The 26,963-nt window shown below is 37.0% G+C and overlaps 1 protein-coding gene and 1 long non-coding RNA gene across 2 annotated transcripts in view; one reads left to right on the top strand and one right to left on the bottom strand.

The window, feature by feature from the left end:
• The window catches only part of LOC110890177 (probable LRR receptor-like serine/threonine-protein kinase At1g56130), a 30,762-nt gene extending 21,580 nt beyond the window's left edge, over positions 1 to 9,182 (top strand). Inside the window, exons 2-23 of the mRNA XM_022137745.2 lie at positions 1,939 to 2,131; positions 2,250 to 2,321; positions 3,022 to 3,093; positions 3,199 to 3,270; positions 3,367 to 3,438; positions 3,640 to 3,711; positions 4,041 to 4,112; positions 4,201 to 4,272; positions 4,380 to 4,445; positions 4,546 to 4,617; positions 4,714 to 4,785; positions 5,188 to 5,253; positions 5,325 to 5,390; positions 5,543 to 5,652; positions 5,731 to 6,098; positions 6,725 to 6,923; positions 7,004 to 7,168; positions 7,561 to 7,679; positions 7,768 to 7,978; positions 8,076 to 8,307; positions 8,389 to 8,539; positions 8,643 to 9,182. Of these exons, the coding sequence (XP_021993437.1) occupies positions 1,939 to 2,131; positions 2,250 to 2,321; positions 3,022 to 3,093; positions 3,199 to 3,270; positions 3,367 to 3,438; positions 3,640 to 3,711; positions 4,041 to 4,112; positions 4,201 to 4,272; positions 4,380 to 4,445; positions 4,546 to 4,617; positions 4,714 to 4,785; positions 5,188 to 5,253; positions 5,325 to 5,390; positions 5,543 to 5,652; positions 5,731 to 6,098; positions 6,725 to 6,923; positions 7,004 to 7,168; positions 7,561 to 7,679; positions 7,768 to 7,978; positions 8,076 to 8,307; positions 8,389 to 8,539; positions 8,643 to 9,011 (2,963 nt within the window). The 3' untranslated portion in view covers positions 9,012 to 9,182. The remainder of the gene's footprint in view (positions 1 to 1,938; positions 2,132 to 2,249; positions 2,322 to 3,021; positions 3,094 to 3,198; positions 3,271 to 3,366; positions 3,439 to 3,639; positions 3,712 to 4,040; positions 4,113 to 4,200; positions 4,273 to 4,379; positions 4,446 to 4,545; positions 4,618 to 4,713; positions 4,786 to 5,187; positions 5,254 to 5,324; positions 5,391 to 5,542; positions 5,653 to 5,730; positions 6,099 to 6,724; positions 6,924 to 7,003; positions 7,169 to 7,560; positions 7,680 to 7,767; positions 7,979 to 8,075; positions 8,308 to 8,388; positions 8,540 to 8,642) is intronic.
• A 1,920-nt stretch (positions 9,183 to 11,102) lies between these two features.
• LOC110890178 lies at positions 11,103 to 12,132 on the bottom strand. The gene is made up of 3 exons (XR_002564293.2): positions 11,874 to 12,132; positions 11,236 to 11,762; positions 11,103 to 11,152 (listed from the first exon to the last, which is right to left on the bottom strand). It is a non-coding gene; the product is annotated as an uncharacterized LOC110890178 (long non-coding RNA).
• Positions 12,133 to 26,963: the final 14,831 nt, after the last annotated feature.

The following is a 26,963-nucleotide window of genomic DNA, read 5'->3' as shown; positions in this document are numbered from 1 at the left end:
GTTGCGAGTCGCAATCGTGGTCTCGAGTTGTCACGTGTTGGTTGCGAGTCGCAACCGTCGTAGTCTCGAGTCGAAATCTCGTGGTTTCGACTTGTCATGCTTTGGTTGCGAGTCGCAACCGTGTGGTTTCGAGTCGTAATGCCGTCGTTGCGAGTCGGAATGCTGTCGTTGCGAGTCGTAATCTGTCACTTTCATATACACGTGATGATGCAGAAAAGACAGTCCAAATTGTACATATGAAATCAGACCCATATTTGGAAACAGCCAATAAGGTTTCTACAAACACTTTTCCTAATTTGACCATATACAACAATAGATCAAACATTACCATTTTAAAATCTTCAAACTATCTTCAACAAGTTCATCAAGTTCATAGTTTTTCCTAGGGTTTTCATGTTAACATAATCACACATTTTTGGACCGAAAATCACCTATTTCTAACAAGATTAATATGCAAGAACAAGTAAAACATACACTTAGTGGCATTAACATAACTCGGTTGGCCCTAAACATCCTTAAACCATTATTCCATAACCATTTAAGCATGTTAGCAAGTATCATACATAGGGTTTAACACACATAGTCAAAACTTCACAATCTTCCTAAAAATCATGCATAGTATTTCTAACCAAGCATAATATTTCTAGTTCATTTAACCCACATAAATCTTATACACAAAAGATACACAAAGATAACACTAACCGGTTATGAAAGGAGGAGCCGAAAACAAAGAAAAGAGAACCGAGAAGATGGAGTGTCCGAATTGGTCTTGACCGAGTTTCCTTGTCCGAGATCCTTGAGCTTGAACCGAAAGTTTGGAAGAGTTTGGATGTTGTTGGCTTGGGGTTTTTAGTTGAGAGAAAATAGAAGAGGTGTGTGTTTGTTTGGTGTAACAAATGAAGGAAATGAGGAGGAGGTGGGATATATATTCATAGGGTGTTTCGGGTTGGGCTTGGGGGTTTCGACCCAAACCGGTTACGGCCCAAAGGCCCACTCGCAACCGAGTGACCCACTCGCAACCGCCCGGTTGCGAGTCATGGTCTCGGGTCGTGGTTTCGGCTCTCATATTTACATATATAATACATACATACGTCACATATCAAGTAAAAATCACGTTTTCATTTAATAATATTTATATACACACAAAATATTACAAGGTGATCGTTCGGAAAAACCTCGAGTGTCACACGTTTGCTGGAGGGATATGTCGATTCCCACATAACCGCTCATACAGTTTTTCCTCAGTCACACCGTTTCAAACATAAACACGGCCCAAACCATCAATGACCCAATAATAAACCTAATGGACTTCTAGTGTTTCCGACCCAATAACATAAAGTGGCCTACGGCCCAAATTCGAAACAAATATAAACATAAGAAGTTATTGTTCGACCCATAATAAAATTAATAAACGTAAGGTAACGAGCGGCCCAAACTCGGATCCCGGAAGTTCTTGATTATCGTCTACGTAACAGGAATCGGCATTTTCATAATAAACTGAATGTAGAGGGTTAGGTTTGACAATAGTTGACACAAATATCCACACACTACCATTTTGATTTTTTCCCGCCTGAATGAGCATAACGCTGGTGGTAGTATGTTGGTTTAAGGTGGTTCTGCCTAAGCTTACTCGCGACTTTATTTCCAGATAAGGTCACTCGTCTTGATACCTGATGGTAAGACAGTGCAATACTCCATTTAAAACTGATTTTGATTCGCGTTACAGCGAGTGAGATGGTCGTTGCGAGGTAAATGCTCGTTGAGTTTTGGGCTTTTGGCAATTAGGTTTGGGTAACATTATGTCTGGAAATGGCATTAAAGATCAAGACCTCATTCTCGGTCTCGCTAATGTATTGAATTTTCGATTTTGTCAATTTGAAGATTTGGGTTAGTAGTAACATGATTATGATATTGATGTGAATGAAACTCGTGTTGCAGTGCGAGCTATAAATGAAATGTTCAGGCAATGGAGGATACCGGAAACTGTAGCAACACAGAGGGGATGGAACCTAAGCGGAGAACCGTGCAGCGGCGCTGCTTTGGAAGCTACCAGCTTCGATTTACCGACTTACAATCCTGGCATCATATGTGATTGTAATTTCCCTAATTCTACTTGCCACATTACTCAACTGTAAGTGCTTCTCTTGGATTTCTTCCCTTTAATGAACTTTAGGAACAACTTCTCTTACCACTACAACTGTTATACTTACATGTATTTCGGTATCTCTTGACAATGGTTGCTTCCCCAGAAAAGTTTATGCAATGGATGTGGCGGGCCCAATCCCAGAAGAACTCTGGACTTTGGTTTACCTTATGACTCTGTATGTATGCAGCTATTTCTTCACTATTGCATTGTGCTATAAATTTGTTGAGTTATGTTTGATTTGCTATATGGATAGTTTTGATAAAACGTTTTGACATCTCTTAGAAACATGTCTAGTTAGATATGATAAACGGTAATTTTCTTTAGACCAAATTAATATGTAATTTTATCAAGAAAGTCATTGATGAAACTAACATGTTCTAATATTGATGTACTCATGGAGTGTATAGATGAAATTTACTTTTTTTTTTAATAAAACTAAGATTGAGTTAGTTGTTTTATCATCAGAATTTTGGTTTTGTTGCAAACTTCAGCAAGCTTAACAACATGCCAAGAGTGAGTGAGTGAATGAATGTAGATGCTTTTGGTATTTTATTTTTTACTTTTCTTTTCCATTAAAATACAAAGAATACTTAGTTTATTTTGTTTTCCTTTTTGCATGTTAGCAAATGCTATGTTAGTTGTAACGTGTACAAATAACATGGTTGTGAAAACCATGTAGCCTTTTAGATTACTCCAATTGCGTGATGATACTAAAATCACCAACAAACCATTCCCCTAAAAAATGGAGAACTTGTCTTTGGATATAAAACCTACAACTAGTTATGTCTGCGTGTGTTTGTGTACACTCACATGTACATTAGTTCTTATGAATATCTATTCTTGTATTCTGCTAAATAATCAAGTATTTTCTACAGAAATTTGGCCCAGAACTACTTGACAGGTCCCTTGTCACCTTCAATTGGTAATTTAACTCGGATGCAGTGGCTGTAAGCGTTTCCTTTTTGTAGTTCTGACACGTTGATCATTTTTAATCTCAGCATCCTTAAGAATAAAGCTGAGATTTATGACAATGATTTTGAATTTATCTTTAGGACTGTGAGCCTCAATGCTTTATCTGGGGAGCTTCCACCAGAGCTAGGACAGCTTTCTGACCTTAGATTGTTGTATATATCTTCTTTTTATTTACTTTTAATTTAATCTATCAGCAACTTCTATTATTTAATTCTCTGTTGAATGAAATGTTAAATTTTTTGTCGCAGGTCGTTTAGCGGAAACAATTTCAATGGTTCCCTACCATCTGAAATTGGAAATTTGCGAAATTTACAACAACTGTAAGAACATTCATGTTTGTTATCTTCTATTTTTTCTCTAGATCAATCGATTAGTTCATCAATAAATCGTATATCATCTTAATATAAGATGAAATAACGTTTGGAGTTTTTTTTAACTGGATTTACCTTTCTGCTGTGCATATTTATACATAATGTCATTGAACAAATCTTAAATCATCTTCATATATGTTCTCTTTTTAGTTACATTGATAGTTCTGGAGTGGGCGGTGAAATACCTTCTACATTTGCTAATTTACAGAACATGGTTACAGTGTAAGAGCATTTATTTTAAGAGCATTTATTTTTTAGATAATTTTTAAGTAGTACTTCTTTTTTAAGATGTCATATTTTGAGCAAGTGTTCATGTTACAAGTTCATAGTTTTGTATTGTCATCATTACAATTAAATTTATTATATACGCCTTTGGTTTGGTTTGTACTGATGGGCATTTTAGATATTTGACAAATATTAACCATTTACACTATACACCGAGTGAAAAGTTGCGATTTCCATTGAAGGGAAGGAGCACTGTATGTTTATTGTTCTAGTTATTTGTCATTAATCACATCATTTACTATGGATACTAATTCTTGTGCTGTCAGATGGGCTTCTGATAATGAATTCACCGGGAGAATACCTAACTTTATAGGGAATTGGACACAATTAGTGGAATTGTAAGCTAACTTGTATGCGATATTCACGGTCAAGGTGTCATATATGAGATGAACTTCATAATTACTTACATGCTTGATGTTCATATAGGAGGTTTGAGGGGAACTCTTTTGAAGGTTCAATACCACCTTCATTTTATAATTTGACCTCTTTGCAGGACTTGTAAGTCTTTTTTCCATTAAGATTTCAGTCTTGTACTTTGCAAATTCTTTGATATTGTAACTCAAACCCTCTAAAATTCAGTTGCTCTGGTTATATGAATGTTGCAGGAGAATAAGTGGTTTATTGAATGGAACTTTGGATTTTATCAGGAATATGAAGTCCCTTGGTGTTCTGTGAGCAAATATATATTAATCATTCTTAATTCTACCCATGCTATCCTGAAAACAAATATAACCAAATCATTTCTAAATATAACCAAATCATTTCTTGCAGAGTTTTAAGGAATAACAGAATTTCTGGCTCAATTCCAACTGACATCGGAGGACACCCAAATTTGACTCGACTGTGAGTAATCTACATTGATATAGAAGTTTATAGATATATAAAAAAATTCAAGGTATCTCTTACTGCATCTACTAACTTTGGGTGCACACTTTTCAGGGATTTGAGTTTCAACAATTTGGATGGACAGATTCCAAGAGGGTTGTTCAACTTGAGTCAACTCTCTTTCTTGTAACATACATAATCCCTTTCTATGATAATATACATAATATATAGCCTTAGGTTCATGAGAAAACCATGGGAAGCCACTATAAACCTGTCATTTTTTTTATTTCTTCTAATTAAAAGGGTAGTATTGTATAACAAATATATAAATATAGCTCATGAAGCCGCGAAGGTACATAGATGTAGCTCACGAAGTTACATAATATATTTAATAATACATATATATATATATATGTAACTTAACAGCTACATATGTGTATCTTGCGACCTACATATAGTTTTTTTTTGTTTGGCAAAGACCAATAACATATTGAAAGAGTGAAAAAGAAAGTTGTTGGTTAATAGTGGTTTTCTCGAAATTTTCAAGTATCTTATAAGTATTCTTATGATCCTTTCTATCACTCCCAGGTTTCTTGGAAACAACAGTTTAAATGGTACCCTTCCTGATGCAAAGAGTGCAAGCCTCACAAATATGTACGTGAAGTGTATGGCTGCATTGGTTTCCATATTTTTTCTATAAGTTATTTACAATTTTCATCATGCAGTGATGTGTCTTACAATGAACTATCTGGAACACTTCCTTCTTGGGTCAATGAGGCAAACTTACAACTGTAAGTGCATGATGTTGAGTATACAATTATTATTTCTGAATTCTGATTTGTGTCTTTTATTTTAGAAACGGTTGTTAGTGACCAATTTTGAAACTGTTTTTTGGCATAGGTCTTGGAACTAATGTCATATTTCTAACATGTGCAATTTGCAGTAACTTAGTTGTGAACAACTTCACTTTAGGAGATTCAGGAAACAGTGAATTGCCTACAGGTTTAGAATGTCTCCAAAGGAATTTCCCTTGTGCTCGTGGGTCCCCAAGATGTAAGACAAAACATGAAGCTTCAAGTTCTTTTTTTATAACGCCAACTCACACACACCCTAAAACGTTGGTTATTACAGATAGTGGCTTTGGAATAAATTGCGGTGGTCCTTCAATCACTTCATCCAACCGGATACTTCATGAGGAAGAGAATGAAGCACTTGGAGCAGCAACATATTATGTGAGTTCTGAAAGAAGGTGGGGTGTCAGCAATGTGGGTCAGAGGGACAACCCACGATATACGATTTCCTCTTTAAGACAATTCACAGGCACTTTAGATCCAGAACTTTTCCAGACAGCGAGAGTCTCTGCTGGATCATTAAGATATTACGGTTTAGGGCTGGAAAATGGTAATTACACAGTGACCCTCCAGTTTGCAGAACTAGAGATAGAAGATGGACCCAGTTGGAAAAGTGGTGGAAGGCGCGTCTTTGACATCTATTTGCAGGTTTGCAGAACTTTAAATGAATTTTACTGAAGTTCTTCATCATCAACAGGCTTGCAGAACTTTCAATGAATTTTAATGAAGTTCTTCATCATCAACAACTTCTTTCTCTTCCTAAACAAGTTGTTGGCAAAATATGAATTCTAAATTGAGAATTTGTAGCAAGTTTGACATTGAAGTTTCTACTTTGAACTCATAAGTCAACAGTACCCCTATTCGTAACCCATGGAATTTGCTGTTTTTAAAAACCATATATGACCGTTCCTTGAAGTAGATATGACATTTCGATATTTACTAATGAATTGGTCAATTTGCTTTGTAATTAGGTAATGGTTTTAGTACCGCAGTAGACACTGGTGTAAAATTAGGAGTAGATAAGACTGTTATTCAAAATGGGTTGAGAGTCATCCAAGGTCTATTTTTAGTTCAGAACATCAATTATCTCAGAAAAAAAAGGTATGGGTCAATCTGGCCTGGCTCTGCATGTTTTGACCCATACCAAGATTGACCCGTTTCAAATTGTTACCCAACCTGCCTGACGCAGTCCTCTTTCCACCTCTAGTATGAAGTATAGTGTTATTGTTTTGTCTAATTTCTATCACTAGTTTCTCTAATCTTATTTCTTTCAGGGAAACCGGGTGTTTCAAGATTTCGATATAAAAAGGGCAGCAGGGGGGGCTACCTTTAGTCCTGTTCAAAGGCAAGCATCAGTCCAGGTTACAGATAACTACCTTGAGATTCATTTATTCTGGTCTGGAAAAGGGACTTGTTGTGTACCTATGCGAGGGACTTTTGGACCTCTTATCTCAGCGATCAGTGCCACTCCAAGTACTAAAATTCTTTCTCGAGTTCTTGATACTTGACAACTACTACCCTTCACCTTATACTTTACTTCTCTTTTTGTACAGATTTCCGCCCCACTGTGAGCAACACTCCACCTTCCACAAAGAAGAAGAATAGGACAGGTTTAATTGTTGGGATTCCTATTGCAGTTGTTAGCTTTCTGTCATTATTAGCCCTATATATTTTTCGTCAGTGGAGGAAAAAGCAGGACGCATCTGACAATTATGAAGGTACTTTTTTCTGGATTTTGTTTTTAATATAGATGAAAGATTTTCCATTTTCATATGTAGCACATTTAGTTTTTGTTTTGATTACATAAATACAAATTAGTAATGCTTGCAAAAACAATCTAAAGACACACTCAAACAACTCCATAGAACTGTAGAGTAAATGAATTTGCAACCCATTTACTTTTGCATGGTTAACTCGGTTTATGTTTAACCTTTAACCGGTAAAATAAGAAAAAAAAAAGATAGCTTAAAACTAAACTTGTCAAATGGGTAGAAAATCACCCAAAGTCTATTATAATGCATAAGTCAGATTATTGTTGAAATAGTGTAGTGATTGTAATCATATTTGTCACGCTTTCTAACTAAACTTGCATGCTTCTGCTGATTTACAGAGTTTTTGGGAATTGACGCCAAACCATATACCTTTAGTTATGGAGAACTGAGAGATGCTACTGATGGTTTTAGTCCTGCAAATAAGCTTGGTGAGGGTGGTTTTGGACCTGTTTACAAGGTACTCCATACTTTTCATGAGTGATCATTTTTTCTTCATAAACTCAAGATTAGCCATAGTTGGTTTTTAATTTTTTTATTGTAAACAGGGAACACTTGATGATGGGAGAGTAATAGCTGTTAAACAACTCTCTGTAGCCTCCCACCAGGGCAAGGCTCAGTTTATTGCTGAAATAGCAACAATATCCGCTGTCCAACACCGCAATCTTGTTAAGTTATATGGATGCTGCATTGAAGGAGTCAAACGGCTTCTTGTTTACGAGTATCTTGAGAACAAGAGTCTTGATCAAGCATTATTCGGTAAGATATATCACTTTACGTTCATCATAACTGCCATTTTTAGACATGAATTGCAGAGTATAAAACTATAATGTTACATTCGGGGTCTATGATGCAGGAGACAACAGGATATCTCTTAATTGGGCAACCCGGTTTGAAATATGCCTTGGGCTAGCACGCGGTCTTGCATATCTGCATGAGGAATCTCGAATAAGGATTATACACAGAGATGTTAAAGCTAGCAATGTTTTACTTGATGTTGATCTCAACCCTAAGATCTCAGATTTTGGTTTGGCCAAACTTTATGATGACAAGAAAACACACATGAGTACTCGTGTTGCAGGCACCATGTAAGATATTGGATAATATTATGTGTGCGCGTGTATCAGTCGACTTTTTCGAAGTTGTTACGATTTTATTTGTATTTGTAGAGGGTATTTGGCACCAGAGTATGCAATGCGTGGACACCTTACAGAAAAGGCTGATGTGTTTGGGTTTGGAGTTGTAGCTCTAGAGATTGTTAGTGGAAGGCCTAATTCTGATTCAACTTTGGAAGATGAGCAAGTTTATCTTCTTGAATGGGTATCTTTCATTTTGTTAATTATTCCTTATAATTTTAGAATATCTGTATTATTAATAGACAATTACTTCTATCTGGTTGGTTCCAATTTGGTGTATTTTTTAGGCATGGAACCTACATGAAGCAAATAGTGAAGTTGAATTGGTGGATGAAGAATTGTCTGAATTTGATGAGAATGAAGTAAAAAGAGTGACGAAAATCGCCCTTCTATGCACCCAAACCTCACCAATGCAAAGACCACCAATGTCGCGAGTGGTGGCAATGCTTTCAGGAGATATAGAAGCAGGTGGTGTCATTACTCGGCCCGAGTATTTGACTGGCTTTAATTTTAAAGATGCTACCACCTTCAACAGTACTGCTTCAACTTTAGGTACAAATTCTATACCAAGTACAAGTCAATCCACTATTTCAACAACCACACCTAATCATGATTCCGGGCTGATGCTTGATAATATCATTGGAGAAGGTAGGTGATGGTGATGACATAGTTTGTTCATGGATAATCCCTTTGTGTTATTTTTCTTAGGAGTTAATATGTATGACATACCAATAGAGATGCCATTTACATTTCTGATAGCAATCTCTAAATTTAGGCTGTAATTTGTTAATTTTGAAAATGGTTGAATGAATTTGTGATTGATAACACCTTCCGCTGAGCACTACGTTAAAGGAAACAAGATAGTTCTAAAGATGCTGGTGCGAACTAACTATTACAGAAAACAAAATACCCATCATCTTCATAACCAATCTTCATCTCAGTGGGATACCTATCTAGATAAGATAATTATTTAACTAGTCTGATACACAGTGGGATACCTATCTAGATAAGATAATTATTTAACTAGTCTGATACGATCATATCGATTCAAGCATTATTAGACTAAGGTGGTGTTTGTTTTTCTAAAAAGATCTGCGCAGGCTCTTCTGTCCGCGCCGCATAGCCTACGCGCAGACATTACCATCTGCAGACTATTTGTTTTTTCCGAAGACGTTTCATCAAAAAGACATCTGCGTGAGCTCTTCTTGGTGCAGAATTGGCCCAGTCACTTCTTAAATCTTCTAAGGTCCGCAGAGGGTTAAAAACCACAACCACACACCACCGCCATCTACCACCACCACCACCCATCACCGTCCATCACCACCACCACCACCACCACCACCGTCCACCATCACCACCACCACCACCGTCCACCACCACCACCACCACCCACCGTCCATGTCCACCACCCACTACCACCGTCCGTACACCACCACCAGTTTATTTTAGAAATCTGCATACATTAGAAAACAAACAACCTTCTTCTTGCACACTACAGAGGTTTAGTCCACCTCTTCTTCTACAGATGTTTGTAGATGTGATCCGCAGACTGCATACATTTTACCTGTTAGAAAACAAACAACACCTAAGTGTTTAGTTGTCAAGTAGATTATTATTAAGGGTATTGAATTGTGCATATTTATAGATATGATCAATTGTAATCTATTATTATGAACTAGGGAGAAAGCCCGTGCGATGCACGACATGCATAATAGCTATTGTTTGTTCGTGGTAAGACGTCTGACACGGCCGGTGCATAACATGTAAGACGATACACCTACAAAGGGGCGTGCTTAAACTTTATAAAACCATGGACCATAAGTTGTTTCCTTGGCAAAACTTGCCGGCCAAAAAGAAGTGGAAAAAGATGTCTTCCAAGAAAAAAAACATGAAACAGATAAAGGAAAAACGCATAAACTCTCGCACGCCTTCCTATCTTATTGGATAACACATAGACCAAACTTTAGCTAACGCATGCCACCATCATCCCCAATCCCATCACCAGCCAAACTGACTGCAGTGAAATAACGAAAAGAAAACTATTAAAAATGGTATACTATGTTTACGTATATATGCATCGAAAAGTAGTACGGGTGTACGGGTTTTCATTACTAACACTAAGTGCAGACGGTATACCTTTCATGTGGGTCACTGTCAACTGGTTCTTCTGAATCCGAATCTGCATAAGCAGGCATGCGAAGGAAAAGCACGAAACATTTATGTAGACGGTTATCTAAAAATAAATATGCACAATTACATTGTTTATGGAAATCAATCAATTATAGTTGAAAGTTTTTTGTTGCCTTTCCATTTATAACGAGACCAAGTTTATTCAGTAAGGAAAAGTAGAGCCCCCATGGTCAATTGAGAAGACTTCTATAAGAATTAAGGAATATTTAGCTCCAAAGGGTAGTCTTCCTTACGCGCGAGCTATCATATATCCAATGATATTTTTATCAGATGATGTATAATAAATAGTGCAAATAGCGTATAATGTTATCAAGGCTTGGATTTATCACCCTCCTTTGTAGGTCGTTCCACTGCAACGACGAACAGGTTTACCAGATGCTTCCCAAACATTATAACCACGTTCCAGCATGATTATGTTAGTACCATGTTGCAAGTCTGCATGCACATTTCGGCCCACGAACCTGAAATAAATAACTTAATTGTAAAGTTTTGATGTACGGATTTTTTAGCATAGTCATAATGTTACAAAGTTATTAAACAAATGCCCGGTTTCATACCTGTGGATCTTGTACTTGTCAATGCATCAGAAGCCTCATGTTTACGAAACCTGTCATCAAAAGACACATAAGAATCTAGAAGAATAATTATAGTTTTTCAAAAGGAATTTTAAAGCATCTTATAATGACTAACCTGTAAGATTGTCCCATAACTACAGTTTTTTAGTGGTTCCGCAACAGTAGTCGAAGTCTCAGAACTCAAGTGACTTGACAAATTTACTGTAACTTCTCCAAGGATGCCTGATCTACCAGACCCCTGCCACACAACATAACAATACATTATTAGTGAAATAATAATAGACCACAAGAAGCATGTCAGCGAACATATATGTAATCAAATTCAAACTTAATTAAAAACATGAGATGGAAATGCAAAACATAGGAAATAAGAAGCTTATGCAGGCTTTGCCCGTGCCGTTTTGAAGCATCATCATGAGGAACCCAAATGTACACTGACAGATTCTCAGTCCACTGACAATTACCATTCTGTATCAATGATCTACTTGTTTTGGCAATTGCTTTTACTGTTTCTACAGATATAAGGGACTGCTTAAACAAAACCTTAATTGAGTGTAACTGGGAAACTGTAAATATCTGTGAATGACCCATGGGAAATTGAGAAATATCTGTGAATTTGTTGCTATTCCATGTGCCTTCATTCTACAAAAGATAAATTATAATAACAACAATCGTAATTTAATACAAGATTCAAAAGTGGGACCTTTGATTAATTAGCAACTCTTTAGAACCCGTTCTAATTCAGAATCGTACCTTATAAGGACCAACATAGCATTCATTTCCTAACATATCTTGTATCATCCCACGAAACCGAACTAACAAATTCGCTTGAACCCATTTAACCGTTGAATGAGTCAGAATAGGAACCTAAAAAATTATCATCAAATACTCAAATCAATCAACAATATTTAAAATAAAATCAGCACCCGCAAAACAGCAGAGTGATTTAAAAAAGTAGTCACAATCATAAACCCTAGAACGTCGTCGTTTTGAAATTCATAAACCCTAGAATTACCTGAATGACGGCTTCGTTTTGAAAAAGATATTCTCGAAATAGATCTGATACGCCCCAATCTTTACCGTCAAATGATGTCGGATCTGCACCAGTTGGCACCGCCTTCTCAAACGTTGATCGGACGGCCCCGAGAGGGTTAATCAAGCAATCGTATTGACGTCCCACCATATCCAGATACAGCAGATTTCTTCTCACAGAAACGCACTTCAAACTGTTGAATCATTGAAACCATCGTCGCCACCGTTTGATCCTTTGCCGCCGTTGAATCATTGTCATCGTCTCCTCTGGATCCCTTCTCGCTCTCATGTGTGTGTGGATTCAATTCAAGGGTGGAGACTGGAACGAAGGGTCAGATTATTCGCGAGGAAAAAGGAATTGAAACGATCTAACTGAAGCTCTTCATTTACGTGCTATTATATTAGGGTTCCTTTAGAATTCCATGTGAAATCTCAATCTTAACCCTGTAGTGTCTTAAAAGTTTGAAGAACTTGCAATATTACCCCATCTCAAATGGCTTTAAGCACTTGTACATGCTGCTTTACAATCAACTTGAAAGACACAAATGTATTTAAGAGGCTCATAATGAAGGTTGTAAAAAAGTTGATATAGCTAAATTTTTAAGTATATATAGATACCAAAAGCTTTGATTTGGTATGAGAGTGTATCAAACTTCCCTCCAAATTTCTCAACCTTAACCATGCTGGCCGCCAACCCTACTACCGACACAACTTCCAGCCAAAAATCCAGTCAACTCTCAGAGCCAATTAACTCCATGAAAACAGCTAATCTCCATCCGATTGCTATCAGAAAAAGACTACCCACAACTCTCATAAATTCGCTACCCTAAAACCCACAAACTATGGCTACCGAAGATCAATGGTCGAACCCTTGCTTCTCACAATCTTTTCAGTTATGTGGATGGTACAATCCCATTTCTGACACACTTCCTACGGATATTAATAAATTAATCTAAATATAACATACATTTTTATAAATAATAAAACTTTTTGTTCTAATATTATTTGTTTCATTTTATTATGAATATTTTTTTATGACAAATTGGATTCCTACTTCCTACCGATGATTAAAATGAAAACGGATTGCGTCAGAAATTGCCGACACTTTTCCTACGCATGCCGATTTCCACAAATTTCCGACTAATGGTTAAAATGAAAATGGATTTCTGAAATCTGTTGGAAATTTCCGACACTTCTCCTATGCAAATCAACTTGTCTTTTTTTTTTCACAAAACTAAGACCCTTTCTTATACATCTTCGTAGAAAAGGGTCAGCATTTTCTTTCGTAAAAATGCGTAGGAAATTTTGGTAGGAATAATAGCAGTTTTCTAGTAGTGATGAATTTCCAATGATGCCAAAGTACGTATGCTCAAAATCTCAACGGTATCTAAAGTATCTTTTCAAACGGTATCTAAAGAATCTTTTCAACATGTTCAAGGCCGAACTTTTCGCAAGGTATGGCTCTCACTAGAACGCGCTTATGCACCAGTTTCTTCTACCCATGAATTTACCCTTAAAAGTCAACTATTTAGAATCACCATGAAAGGTGATGAAAAACCTGCTGATTATTTAAGTTGGGCTCATGAATATGCCACTGCTCTAGCCAACATCGGTGAACCAATGAAAGACAAAGACCTTGTCATGCTAACTATTATAGACTTCATGAAGAATACAATGGTCTCAAGGCTAACTTACTGGCACAGTCTCCTCCAATTCAGTGAGCTTCATGGTGTGCCTCTTGCTACCCCACACCTAAGGATTTTGTGTCTGCTACTACACCTACGACAACTACCACACCCTTCCCCTCACCCAACCTGGATGTTATTCAACAACAACTCAGTAACCTTCAACTTATTGTTGCTTAGTTTGGGTACCTGTAGGATCGTATTCTGACCCGAACGAGTCTATCAGAGGAGTCTTGATCAGTTACAGGTGCGGAAAACAAGTAACCAATGTAGAAACAGCTAGATCTTCACTTAAATCACACTTTTGATTGATATTACAGCGTTTACAACCAAATCTCACACCGGCAGCACCTCGGTATGGAAAACAAGAAGACGTCTAACTGATTTCGCTCAAGAACACCATATATAGTGTTGATGATTTCGCTCCAAGGACCACATGTCCCTATGAGCGAAATCATACATGTCCAAATAAGCGAAATCTCTTGTCTATGTTGGTGCACTTCATCTGTTGACTTCGTTTTGGATCGAGTCATAGTATTAGAATGTTAGATCAGGGCACGTTGTACGAGAAAATAGGATATTGTATAGGTGTTTTATGTTAGGTTCGCTTTTAGGGACTTAAACAGGTTCGCTTATGTGTCAAAAGTGGGGTTCGCTTATATGATCATTGTGGGTTCGCTTTTATGGTCTTGTTCCTTGGAGCGAACCAGCAACCCCTATATATAGTCCCATTAGCGGATCATTTGTAGGGTTGGATAAAACTCGTACCGAAGTGCTGCCGGATCGAGAACTGCTTGTAATCTATTATATCTTAATGCATTAGAGTGTTTAAAGTGATATTCTAGCTATTCCTGAATCAAATACTTGTTTTCCGCACCTGTATTTGATAGAATTACCTCAGAACGACTCGTTCGGGTCACAAAACGATCCTACAAGTGGTATCAGAGCTTCAGGAGGAGGAGTTCTACAAAGAATAGCTGAGATTCTTCAAAATTTCTATCTTCTACACCTTCTTTTTCTGTTTCAAACATTTCAACGGTCAGAATCAGCTCAAAATCTCAGGGATTGTGCGCAACTACACAGAGACAAACCCTTGAAAGTTTGGTGTTAAAATTAGAAGGAAAAATGGGTCAAATTGATGTCCGAATGTGGTCCGCTTTTCTGAACAGGTCATAGGTCCGCTTCTGTGACCACAACTGGTCCGCTCGAAGTTACAGTTTCAAACAAGGTTCGCTCCAAAAGTTGTGTCTGGTCCGCTCTTGGATACAACTTTCAGAGATCCGCTCAAAAGTTCTGGTCAGGTTCGCTCGAAGTGACACTGTGATACAGATCCGCTCAAAAGGTTTAGTCTGGTTCGCTTTTACAGACATAATCTGGTCCGCTCGTGTGATCATTTTTCAAGACTGGTTCGCTCATAGAACCAAAAGTGGTTCGCTTATTCTTACCTTATAGATTCGCTCCAAAGTCTAAGTTGGTTCGCTTTTAGATCCAGTCTACATTCCGGTTCGCTCATATAGACTTACTTGGGTCCGCTCATTAGTCAGTTCACAGATTCTCTTTTGTGTAACTGTTCAACATTCTGGTTCGCTTTTTCGGCTGATAGTGTAATATTTTCAAAAATTTGAAAATGGACGAAGAATTCTTCAACGCATTCGCTACCCCGGTAACCCCAATCACTTTGGCGCAAAATACGATGCTCGAGAACGAAACGGGCACGATGCAAAAACCACCAAGACTCATGAACATTGAAGAGTATAAGGGTTGGGAAGGTCGGTTTGAGAATTGGGTACAAGCAAATTATCTTGATGCTTGGGAATGCGTGGAGATAAAGTATGTTCGACCTTTGAATGACGATGAAGAACCTGTTCCAATCAAAGATCTTTCTGCTGATGCTAGGAAGAAGTACAAAGATGAGAAAATGATGCTTAGTCTTCTTCAACAGGCAGTGAAGGAAGATATCATGGTCCTCCTACAGCATAATGGAACTTCGTATTCGATCTGGAAAGCGTTACGGTCGAAGTTTAGAGGAAGTGAGGAGATGGTAAAGAGCAAGACATCACTTCTAAGGAAAGAATTTGATTTGTTTCGAGGGTTGAAGAATGAGAGTACGAGAGAGATTATTGAACGTTATTGTAATCTGCTTGCAAATATGAAAAGGTTAAGTATTGAAAAGAGTACTGATGAGCTGATTGAGACGCTTGCTGATGCATTGCCTTATGAGACGTGGGGCACATATTTGATGATGCTCAGAAACAAGAAAGGTTTCAGTAATCTGACGCTTAGTAAGTTCATTGAGAAAATAGAGGCTCAGGAAATGGAACAGAGAAAAGTGATCAGAATGAAAGATTTCGATGGTGAACAGGACATCGGGCTGTATTATAAGGCAGGGGTGAACGAGAAGAAGTCTTCAAATTTATCTCCAAAGGTTGAAACTGCTTACAGTGCCAAGAATTCATCTGGAAGTCCATCATCGGGGTCCAACAGCAAAACCAGCTTTACTTCATTTTCAACATATGATCCAAACATTTCTGCAACTAAAAACGGGAGAAAATTACAGTGTAACATTGTGTTAAATCTTGAAAATGATCAAGATTATTCTGAGGAAGTTGCCAAAAACCAAATGTCTTTGTTAGGAATGGTTTTGGAATCTTACACTTGTTTTGTTGCAGGTCGTATCGGGAATCCAATGTTAACCAAAGAAGATTACGACCAGATAGATGCTGAAGAAATTGAGCTGATGGACATAAAATGGTGTCTGGCTAGCGTGTTACGGAGAGCTGAGAAATTCAAACAAATCACGGGGAGAGATGATCTTCGTGATGCAAATGTTTCTACTTTAGGTTTCGACAAATCTAAAGTCACTTGTTTTCGGTGCAGGGAAAAAGGACACTTCAAGAGAGAGTGCACAAACCGAGAAGCAAGTGGAGCTCAAAATCCGTTCAACAACAACAATGATTATTATCGAAAAGCCATCTATCACCAAGTTGGTCAATCATCTCAACAACAAAAACATCAAGCTCAAACTGCACATGGAAGGGATGTGATTGAAGATTCAGGAAAGAGAGCATGTGTGGTAAATCAAGACGGAAAGCAGTCGTTTAACTGGGATAAATATATTCCAGATAATGGAAAAGCTTGTTTGATTGATCAAGAAGATGAAAAGCTAGCAGAGGGTTTTAGCTGGGCAAATTTCACTTGGGATGATTACATTCCTGATCAAACTACAGCTTACACTGCTTTTACAGCAAAGATTGTAGATGATAGTGATGATGATACAGAGTATTGGGCTAGAAAATATAGAGAAGATATGAAGTTGGTTGCTGAGAGTGATAGTGAAAATGAAAAAGTCAAGAAGAAGAAAAAGAAGATCAAAACGCCGGTGAGTAGTGATGATGAAGAGGTGCCGGTGGTAAGAAGGCAAAAGGTGACAGAAGTGCCTAAGTTTAAGGTTGAAGAAAAAGTTGATGCAAAAGAAGTTCCTGTAAAGTGTGAAAATTGTGAAGCTGTGAAGAAGCAGAATAGCACTTTGATTTACAACTTGAACAGTCTGAAGGAGTCGTATGATGTGCTGAACAAGACAATGAATCAGTACAATCAAACTAGTGAAGAGCAAGCTGTTGCTATGAAGACACTTCAGGGAGCATTCATGACAAAGCAGAAAGTTGTGAACAATTACATTGAGAAATGTGCTGCTTTGGAACAAAAGCTTGAGCTGCAAAGAATTGAAACTGAAAGAGTTAATCGCTTGTTAAAAAGTTACTCATGTACTTCTTATGTTATTGACAGGATTTATCCGACAGTTGCAAGTATGAAGGTATGGGAAGATGATGAGGTAACTGAAGAGAAAGAAGTTGGAAAAGGTGCTCATGAAAAGACTGCTGACAAGAAGAAGAATGACAAGAAAAAAGACACTGAAAAGACGCCATCTGGTAAGAAGAAAGGTGTCAGTTATAACAAGTGTCCACCCCCGTTGAAAAATGGATATTTGCCTAGATATCCAAACGATGAAAGAGTCAAAAAGTCCACAAATTTACAGTGGGAGTCAGAGTCGTCAGTAAATCTTCCAGAAAATATTGATGTTGTATTTACATCATCTGACACTGATCAACAGTCTCAATTGATGAAGAAAGTCGTGGATCATGTGTTAGAGAGTGATGATGTTGAAGAGCCAAAGTCTGGGTCATGCACACAGAGTCAAACAGAAAAACAGGGCAAATTTGTTTATGATAGAAAGTTTCTGTTATCAAAATCTAATTTGGATGATGGATTGTTTAAAGTTGCTTACACTTTGAATGATTCTGACAAATTATATTCTAATGAGGAATTTCCAATAAGAGGTGTCAAAACTGAATTGATAAACAAGGTTTTCAAACTCACAGAAATCAATATTTCTGAAATAAAAGACTTATGTCTTAATGAAAAACCTAAAAAATACACCTCAAGAGTTCAACAGAGATTAAACAAGAAAAAGAATTACAGTTCCGGTTCAGGTTTCCAAAAGAAATCAAACCATAACGGTAATTTCAAAAAGAAAGGTTTAGGTTTTACTCCTACAGAAAAACAGAAAAATGAAAAATATGTTCGTGATTTTAAATCCAAAATGTCATTTGTTTCAGGTACATCAACTGATGAAGAAGAAAAGACAAACTTCTGGAAAGAATCAAACAGTGAGTTTCTGACGAAGAAGCAAGTTGAGCAGAAGAGAGACTCGAGAACCTGTTTCAAGTGCAACAATGTTGGACATATTACCAAAGATTGTTCTAAGGCGATACAATTAAAACAGGGAGTATCTCGCAAACTCAAAGAACAAGTGGTTGAGTTTAAGCCACCAATTGATCGAACCAAATTGTTTAAAAATTCTATTTTTGAAATAGGTGAGAGTTCGAACAAGTTTTACAAGAAGAAAGCCAAATCTGACAACCAGAAATGGGTTGTTAAGAAGGTTGGTGAAAGTTCTAGCAATGATTCTGATGGATCAAAATCAGAGGAGCTATCTTCGGGCGATGAAACTGATTCCACAAAGTCAGTTGAGCCACAAGTTGTTTCAAAATGTGAAGCTGATGTAAAAGTTGATAAATCAGTTCCGATTGTTAATGATGAGGAGTTTCCATTACTGCGGGCTGAGAATTATAAAAAGAAAATTGGTAAAGTTGAAATTTCTAACCAATTTTATCATGATGAACAGGAATTTGATGCTGAGAAGGTCTTTAACCCCAAGGTAAAACACATCTTTGGCAAGATGATTGACCGAAAAGTCAAAGGGGTTAAGGAATTTTATGAGAAGAAAACAACGAAAGAAAAGGTTGAACCATCCCTGGTTTGTGACTGGGATGGTACATATTATGAACAGTAAGTCTCAGGACTTGCCGGAGCTCCCAGGTTGGTAAGCGTGGAGCATGAATCGGCATCTTTCTTGAATTTTATTCGGTAACGTCAATCATACAATCGGTAAAGAGGTTTGTTTATATTTGTTGGTTATAATTACAAGTGGTTAGATGTTTTGATTGCATATGGTAAATCAAGGACATTAAGTTGTACTTGTATTTTCCTACATCTGGTTGGAAGACAAGATAATGAACCATAACCCCGAACATTTGTTTGATAAATCTACAAGTGGTAAAATCAATCAAACTTATTTTCCAGAAAAACCATTTTGATTAAAACAAACTTAAGTGTTTTGAAATCTAAATGGGAACATAGTTTGTTGATAGAGGGAGTTCTGATTGTTTATGCCTAGTGAATGGCGATTTGAGGTGATTTGATATCGGTTGTCATGTTTCTGTACAGTTTGTTTTCATATTTTTGTTAATGTGTTTGCATTTTAGGGGGAGTAAGAAAATCTCAGAAAATCCAAAAACATTAGAAAATTTGAAAAAGCCAAAAACATGATAAAATCAAAAATGAGTTTTGTTGTGAAAAAGAGGAAATGATAGTACATCAGTGGACTATCACAACATGCTAAAGAATTGGAAAGTTTAAAAGTGATAAACAATCTTACTGCGGATGTGTCAGTAGATTTTCGCACATTTAGTAAATTGAAATGAGATATAAACCTAAATCAAACTTGCTTGATTCGTGGGTAACTATTCTTGAATATATGGGTAACCCCCGAAGTCTTGTTTGAAAGGTCCCGTATTCTGAGATACTAGGTCTTTATACTCAGTGATATCTGGGGTATTATCCCGGGACTTCTGCTGAATGGAAGTTCTGACCTAGTCCCCGGATAATGCTTTCTGCAAAATGCTTGAAATATAGCATCGCCCTCAGCAAGCTGATGAAACAATAAAATTGATAGTCGCTGCTGTTGTAATCAAAAGATCCTCTAAAGGGGACACACCAAAAGTCGAGCCGTCATCTTTCTGCTGAACGGAAGTTCTGACCTGAGCTCTCACGGTTTCGCATCTACCCCTTTACAGATATCATCTGTGGTATACTCACCTGTAAGACTGAATATTTGGGATCTGGATACAGGAGTATATTCAAGTGGAGTGATACACAATTAAGTTTAAGTCTCTAAAACATTAATATCGTATCTCGAATCAATTGAAGTCTGTGTGAAAATTTAAGTGGACAAACATACTGACAATCTATGTAAATTGTTTAGAACTGAGAATGTTTAAAGCTTAACGGTGTTAGTGATATGTCTCATATACTGATATGATCCTCTTGCACGAGCTCACAAAAATTTTGTCTGTAAATAGTTTATTTCTACATTTTCTTTTTCTTTCAGAAAAATCCAAAAAGAGTTTTGATGTGTTTTAGCATAAGTTTTTGAAAACACAAAAAGATTTTTGACAACTGATGTTGAAAAGCTGATTTTCAAAATTCAAAGTGCTAAACATGATGAGCAATATTTGAGGGGGAGTGTGTGTGTGAAATTAAAAATGTTTTCATAATCTAACCTTTTCAAGTGGTTCATCATACAGATAGAGAATTGAGAGGGAGTTAAATGTTGGTGCACATGAGAGAGTCCGAGTTGGTGCATGTTTATATGCTTAAATGTTGTCATAAATCTTATGTTTTTGGTAGAGTTTATGCAGGAAATTCAACATCTGAGAGAGAATATGTAACATTTGAGGGGGAGTACAAGTTGGACTTGATAAGCTCAAAAGTTGTCAATCTCATTGTGAGGGGGAGTCTGTTGATGAGAAGAGAAAGAGACGAAGATAGAGAGAAAAGCCCAGTGACTGGTCAAGACAGAAGATTGAAGACAGTGTGGAGACTCGATGGCACTCCGTCAACATCTGAGGGGAGTCTATTGGTGCACTTCATCTGTTGACTTCGTTTTGGATCGAGTCATAGTATTAGAATGTTAGATCAGGACACGTTGTACGAGAAAATAGGATATTGTATAGGTGTTTTATGTTAGGTTCGCTTTTAGGGACTTAAACAGGTTCGCTTATGTGTCAAAAGTGGGGTTCGCTTATATGATCATTGTGGGTTCGCTTTTATGGTCTTGTTCCTTGGAGCGAACCAGCAACCCCTATATATAGTCCCATTAGCGGATCATTTGTAGGGTTGGATAAAACTCATACCGAAGTGCTGCCGGATCGAGAACAGCTTGTAATCTGTTATATCTTAATGCATTAGAGTGTTTAAAGTGATATTCTAGCTGTTCCTGAATCAAATACTTGTTTTCCGCACCTGTATTTGATAGAATTACCTCTGAACGACTCGTTCGGGTCACAAAACGATCCTACAGTCTATGACCCTATGAGCGAAATCAGAAGCTAATACACATACACTCTCATATTTTCTCGTAAAACGTGCCCTAATCTAACATTCTAAGACTAAGACTCGATACAAGACGAAGTCGACAGATGCATGCACTAACAGACTCCCCCTCAGATGTTGACGAGTCTTAAGCGTCGAGTCTTCGCATCTTCAGCCTTGATCTGTCTCTGGGCTTCACTCTCTCAATATTTTCTCGCAGGACTTTAGACTCCCCCTTGCGATATGCTGGCATTTCTGCAGTTCATCAGCATCATCAGCTTTAGGATCGTTGTCTGGCTTTCCATCTCACAGCTTCTCAAGATCAATCAGCCTGGCTCTTCATGTTCCAAGATCGTTGCCTGGCTACCTCCAATCAGAGTCCTCAGGTATCAGAACCTGGCTGTCATCTAGCTCAGATCTCAGGAACGAATAACCTGACTCATCTTATCCTGCAAAAACTCTACCTCAAAGTAAATTTCTCTCACATACATATTTCAAACATATAAACTTGCACTAACTCAGACTCTTCTTCAAAACCCAAAGAAAATGATTTTTCAATCAGATGAACCACTTGAAGGTTTAATCAAAAGTAACCAGTTTTAAAAATAAACTCCCCCTCAAATTATACTCATCATGTTTAGCACTCAGAATTTTGAAAATCAGCTTTTCAATACCAGTTGTCAAAAATCTTTTTGGATTTTCTGAAACTTTATGCTAAAACACACTGAAAATCTTTTTGGATTTTGTAATAAAGAAAATGTAATGCAGTAAAGAAATATTTACAAATAATATTTTTGTGAGTTCGTGTAAGATGATCATATCAGTTTTTGAGACAAGTCACCAACACCGTTAAGCTTTATTTCATTTTAAGTTCTAAACAATTCACTTAGATTGTCAGTATATTGGTCCACTTAAATTTTCACACAAAGTTCAACTGTTCCGAGATACGATATTAATGTTTTAAGCTCTTGAACTTATTCGTGTGTCCCACTACTTGAATATACTCCCGTATCCAGATCCCAATATTCAGTCTTACAGGTGAGTATACCACAGATGATATCTGTCCGGGGTTAAATTGCGAGGGCCGTGAGAGCTCAAGTCGATACTTCCGTATACGCAGAGAGATGACAGCTTCGACTTTTCGGTGTGTCCCCTTTAGAGGATCTTTTGATTTCAACAACAGCGACTATCAATTTTATTGTTTCATCAGCTTGCTGAGGGCGAGCTTATATTTCAACGCATTTACAGAGAGCATTATCCGGGGACTAGGTCAGTATTTCCATACAGCAGAAGTCCCGGGATAATACCCCAGATATCACTGAGCATAAAGACCTAGTATCTCAGAATAAGGGACCTTTCAAACAAGATTTCAGGGGTTACCTATATATCCAAGCAGTTGTTAACCCACAGAACAAGCAAGTTCGAATTTTTAGGTTTATATCTCGTCACAATCTACTAAATGTGCAAAAACCTACTGGCATATCCGCAATGAGATTGTTTATCACATTTTTAACTCTCCAATTCTTTAGCATGTTGTAACAGTCCACTGATGTACTATCATTTCCTCTTTTCTCAACGAAACTCATTTTTGATTTTTATCATGTTTTTGGCTTTTTCAAATTTTCTAATGTTTTTGGATTTTCTGAAATTTTCTACTCCCCCTAAAATGCAAACACATTAAAGAAATTTGAAAACAAAACTAAACTCTTGACCAACTTGAAACATAAAATGCAAAACAAACTATAGAGAAACTTTGACAACCGATATCAAATCGCCTCAATTCGCCATTCTCTAGGCATAAACAATCTGAACTCCCCCTTTCACAAACCATTTTCTCATTTAGATTTCAAAACACTTAAGTTTGTTTTAATCAAAATGATTTTTCCGGAAAATGAGTTTGTTTTTACCACTTGTAGGCACTTGTAGGTTAACCACATGTTAAAATTTGGGGATATGGTTCATCATCTTGTTCTTTGTGTTATCATGTGTAGTAAATCAAGTACAAATTAATGTCCCTGATTTACCATTTTGCAATTAAGCAACCTGTACCACTTGTAAAAAAAATAACCAAACAATACCAACTGTAGGAATGAGCCATCTACATACAACACATCAGGATGCCGATTCCTGCTTCACACTTACCAACCTGGAAGCTCCGGCGTAGTCCTTTACCTGTAAAATTTTAACAACTTTCAAAAATTTTCAAACAAATTTTTCAAACACTAGAATGATGCCGATTCCTGATCCACGATTACAAACTTGGGATCTCCGGCAAGTCAGGTGCTTCAAGCAAAGAAAATGTCCACCCAAGCCTGACCAGTCTTGGGTGATTTCAATTCAGATTTTGTTGGGGGTGTAAGTTGCTTTCTTTTTAGCGTAAAAGTCTTTTACCCCTTTCACCTTCCCATCAACCATCTTTCTGAAAATCTTCTTAACTTTCCCATTAAACGCTTTCTCAACATCAAAATTATCTTTTTCAGAATAAACTTGATTTGAGTTTTCAGCCTTTCCAACTTTTCTTTTAAAATTCTCATTCCTTAATGGTGGAAAATTCTCATCATCCATTGAAGGAACTGAGTTTTCATCACTCTCATCAAATTTTGGCTCCTCTGATTTTGTGGAATCAGATTCATCACCAGATTTTACCTCAGATTTCTTAACAACCCATTTTTGGTTGTCAAGTTTCACACTTCGCTTGTAAAATCTTTTCGAACATTCACCAACTTCAAATGTTGAATTTTTGAAAACTTTAAATTTTGCAGTTGGTGGTTCGGTTTTATCAACAACAACTTCTTTCAGTTTTCCAGAAACTCCCTGTTTAGTCTTGGTTGATTTAGGACAATTCCATGCAATATGTCCAACTTCATTGCATCTAAAACAGGTTCTGGTTTCTCTTTTCTGAACTTCATTCTTCTTTTTCTCAGCAAGGAATTCTTGATTTGATTGTCTCCAGAATGAGCTCTTCTTTTCCTCTTCAGCAGATGGTCCTGAAACAAATTTTGTATTTTTAGTAAATTTTTCATTTTTATAGTTTTCAGGTGGAATAAAACCTAAGCCTTTCTTTTTGTAGCTACAATTTTGGTTAGGTTTCTTTTGAAAACCAGAACCAGAATTGTAACTCTTTTTCTTGTTTAATCGTTGTTGTACTCTTGAGGTGTAAGATCTTGGTTTTCTTGTAAGATTTTCATCTTTTATTTCAGAAATATTAATTTCTGTTAGTTTGAAAACCTTTTTGATCATTTCTGGTTTAACACCTCTTATTGGAAACTCTTTATCAAAATATAATTTGTCAGAATCATTCAAAGTATATGTAACTTCAAACGTTTCATCATTCAAATTAGATTTTGACAGCAAAAACTCTTTGCTATAAACCCGTTTTCCCGATGATTTTGAACTCTTTTCGGATGAACCCGAACTCCCGACTGACTGACACGAACTTTCGGACTCGGACTTTGACTCTGACTCCTCATCCTTATCCAACACCTGATCGACCACTCGTTTTATCAGTTCGGACTCATGATCTGTGTCGGACGTTGTGAACGTGACGTCAATATTGTCCGGTAAAACATCGGTTATCTCGGATTCTAACTTAATATTGACTGCCTGTTTTAGTTCTTCCTCGTTAGGTTTTCTAGGCGAATACCCTTCCCAAATCGGAGGCGGACACTTATTATAACAAACACCCTGTTTCTTACCAGTATCCTTCTTCTTCTTTGACTTTGTTTCTTCACCTTTAAACGCTTCAAATCCTTCAACTGTTGGATAAATTCTATCGATTATGTAGTCACAACTTGTGTTACTTCGCAGCAATCTTCTGATTCTTTCATTCTCAGCTGCTTCACTATCTAACTCTTTCTTCCACTTTGCACATTCTTCTATGTACAAGTTGATCTCTTTCTGCTTTGTCATCATGGTAGCATTCATCATCTTCAAAGCTTTCTCTCTTTCAGAGTTAGTCTTCTCCAGACTATTCACATTTCTGTTCAATACATCATACGACTTTTTCAAATTCTTTATATCAAACAACAATTGTTCTTTCAACTTTTCTAACTCACTAAACCTCTCATCTTTTTCTATACATTGTTTACAAGACTCTAAACATGTAAGACAGGGTTTTGTGACTTCAACAATCTTCTCGACTTCAACTATCTTTTCAACTTCCACAATTTTCTCAATCACTTTGACTTCTTTCAAATCTTTTGCAGCTTTCCTCTCTTTCAGTTTCTTCAATTTTTCTGCAAAATAAAATTCAAAAGTGTCAGAAGATAAATGCGTTTTTCCAAGATTTATCTGTTCCATCTCTTCATCATCACTTGTTTCTGATAAACTGTTTTCTGATGAAACAGATCCTTCATCTTCACTTTTCTCTTCATCAGATAACACATCTATCCAATCCTTCAACATTTCTGGCTTTCGAACAATATGTGCAATAAATGCTTCAACATTTAAATCAGCTGGAATAAACTTGTCCCAGCTAAAACCTTCAGCCATTTTCTCATCATCTTGATCAACGATGCCATAATAAGCTTTCCTGTTTGCATCTTCGATCATTCTTCCATGTGCTGTTTGAGCTTCTTTTTGTTGATGCGGTTGATGAGTGATTTGCTGATAAATGGATTTCCTATAATAATCATCTTTCCCAGACGACTCCTTTGCTCCTCTCGGCTCCTGATTCTTGCATTCTCTTTTAAAATGACATTCCCCCCTGCAACGAAAACAGACAACTTTAGATTTATCAAATCCTAGATTAGAAAGATTTGCATCCAAGAAGTCATTTCTTCCTGTAATCAATCTAAACTTTTCTGCTCTCCTCAAAACACTCGCCAATGCCCATTTAATATCCATCAATTCCAGCTCCTCTCCATCAATTTGGTCATAATCTTCTTTTGTGAGCATTGGATTGCCAATTCTTCCAGCAATCAACCCTTCATAAGACTCTAATGCCGTGACCAATAATCCCATATGATGCTTTACAACTTCTTCAGAATAATTTTGTCTGTTTTGAAGATGTAGAGCTACATTGCATTGAATCAAATGCCCATTTCCAGCAGATGCACTTTGAACACTTGGAGGATTCACACTTGAAAATCCACTAGTATTGACCGAGCTTGGACTAGGTGTTCCGGATGAGTTTCCTGCACTAAAAGCTGTTTGAATTTTTGGACTGACTTCAGCAGTTTGAACATTTCCTTTATAATACAGTTTGATATCTTGCTGATGGCTTGAATTGTTCATTCTTGCAATTTTCTGCTGCTCAAGATCCTGTGCCTCCAGCTTCTCAATAAACAGTGCAATTGATAACCTGTTAAACTGTCCGGAATTCTTCAGTATCATCAGATATGTACCCCATTCCTTTTGAGGTAAGGCGTCAGCAAGCTTTTCAACCCATTCTGCTGGAGTTTTTGTAATCTTC

The sequence above is a fragment of the Helianthus annuus genome, chromosome 11 (assembly GCF_002127325.2).
Source record: "Helianthus annuus cultivar XRQ/B chromosome 11, HanXRQr2.0-SUNRISE, whole genome shotgun sequence".
Classification (NCBI taxonomy): Eukaryota; Viridiplantae; Streptophyta; class Magnoliopsida; order Asterales; family Asteraceae; genus Helianthus; species Helianthus annuus.
This window is presented reverse-complemented; position numbering and strand designations above follow the sequence as displayed.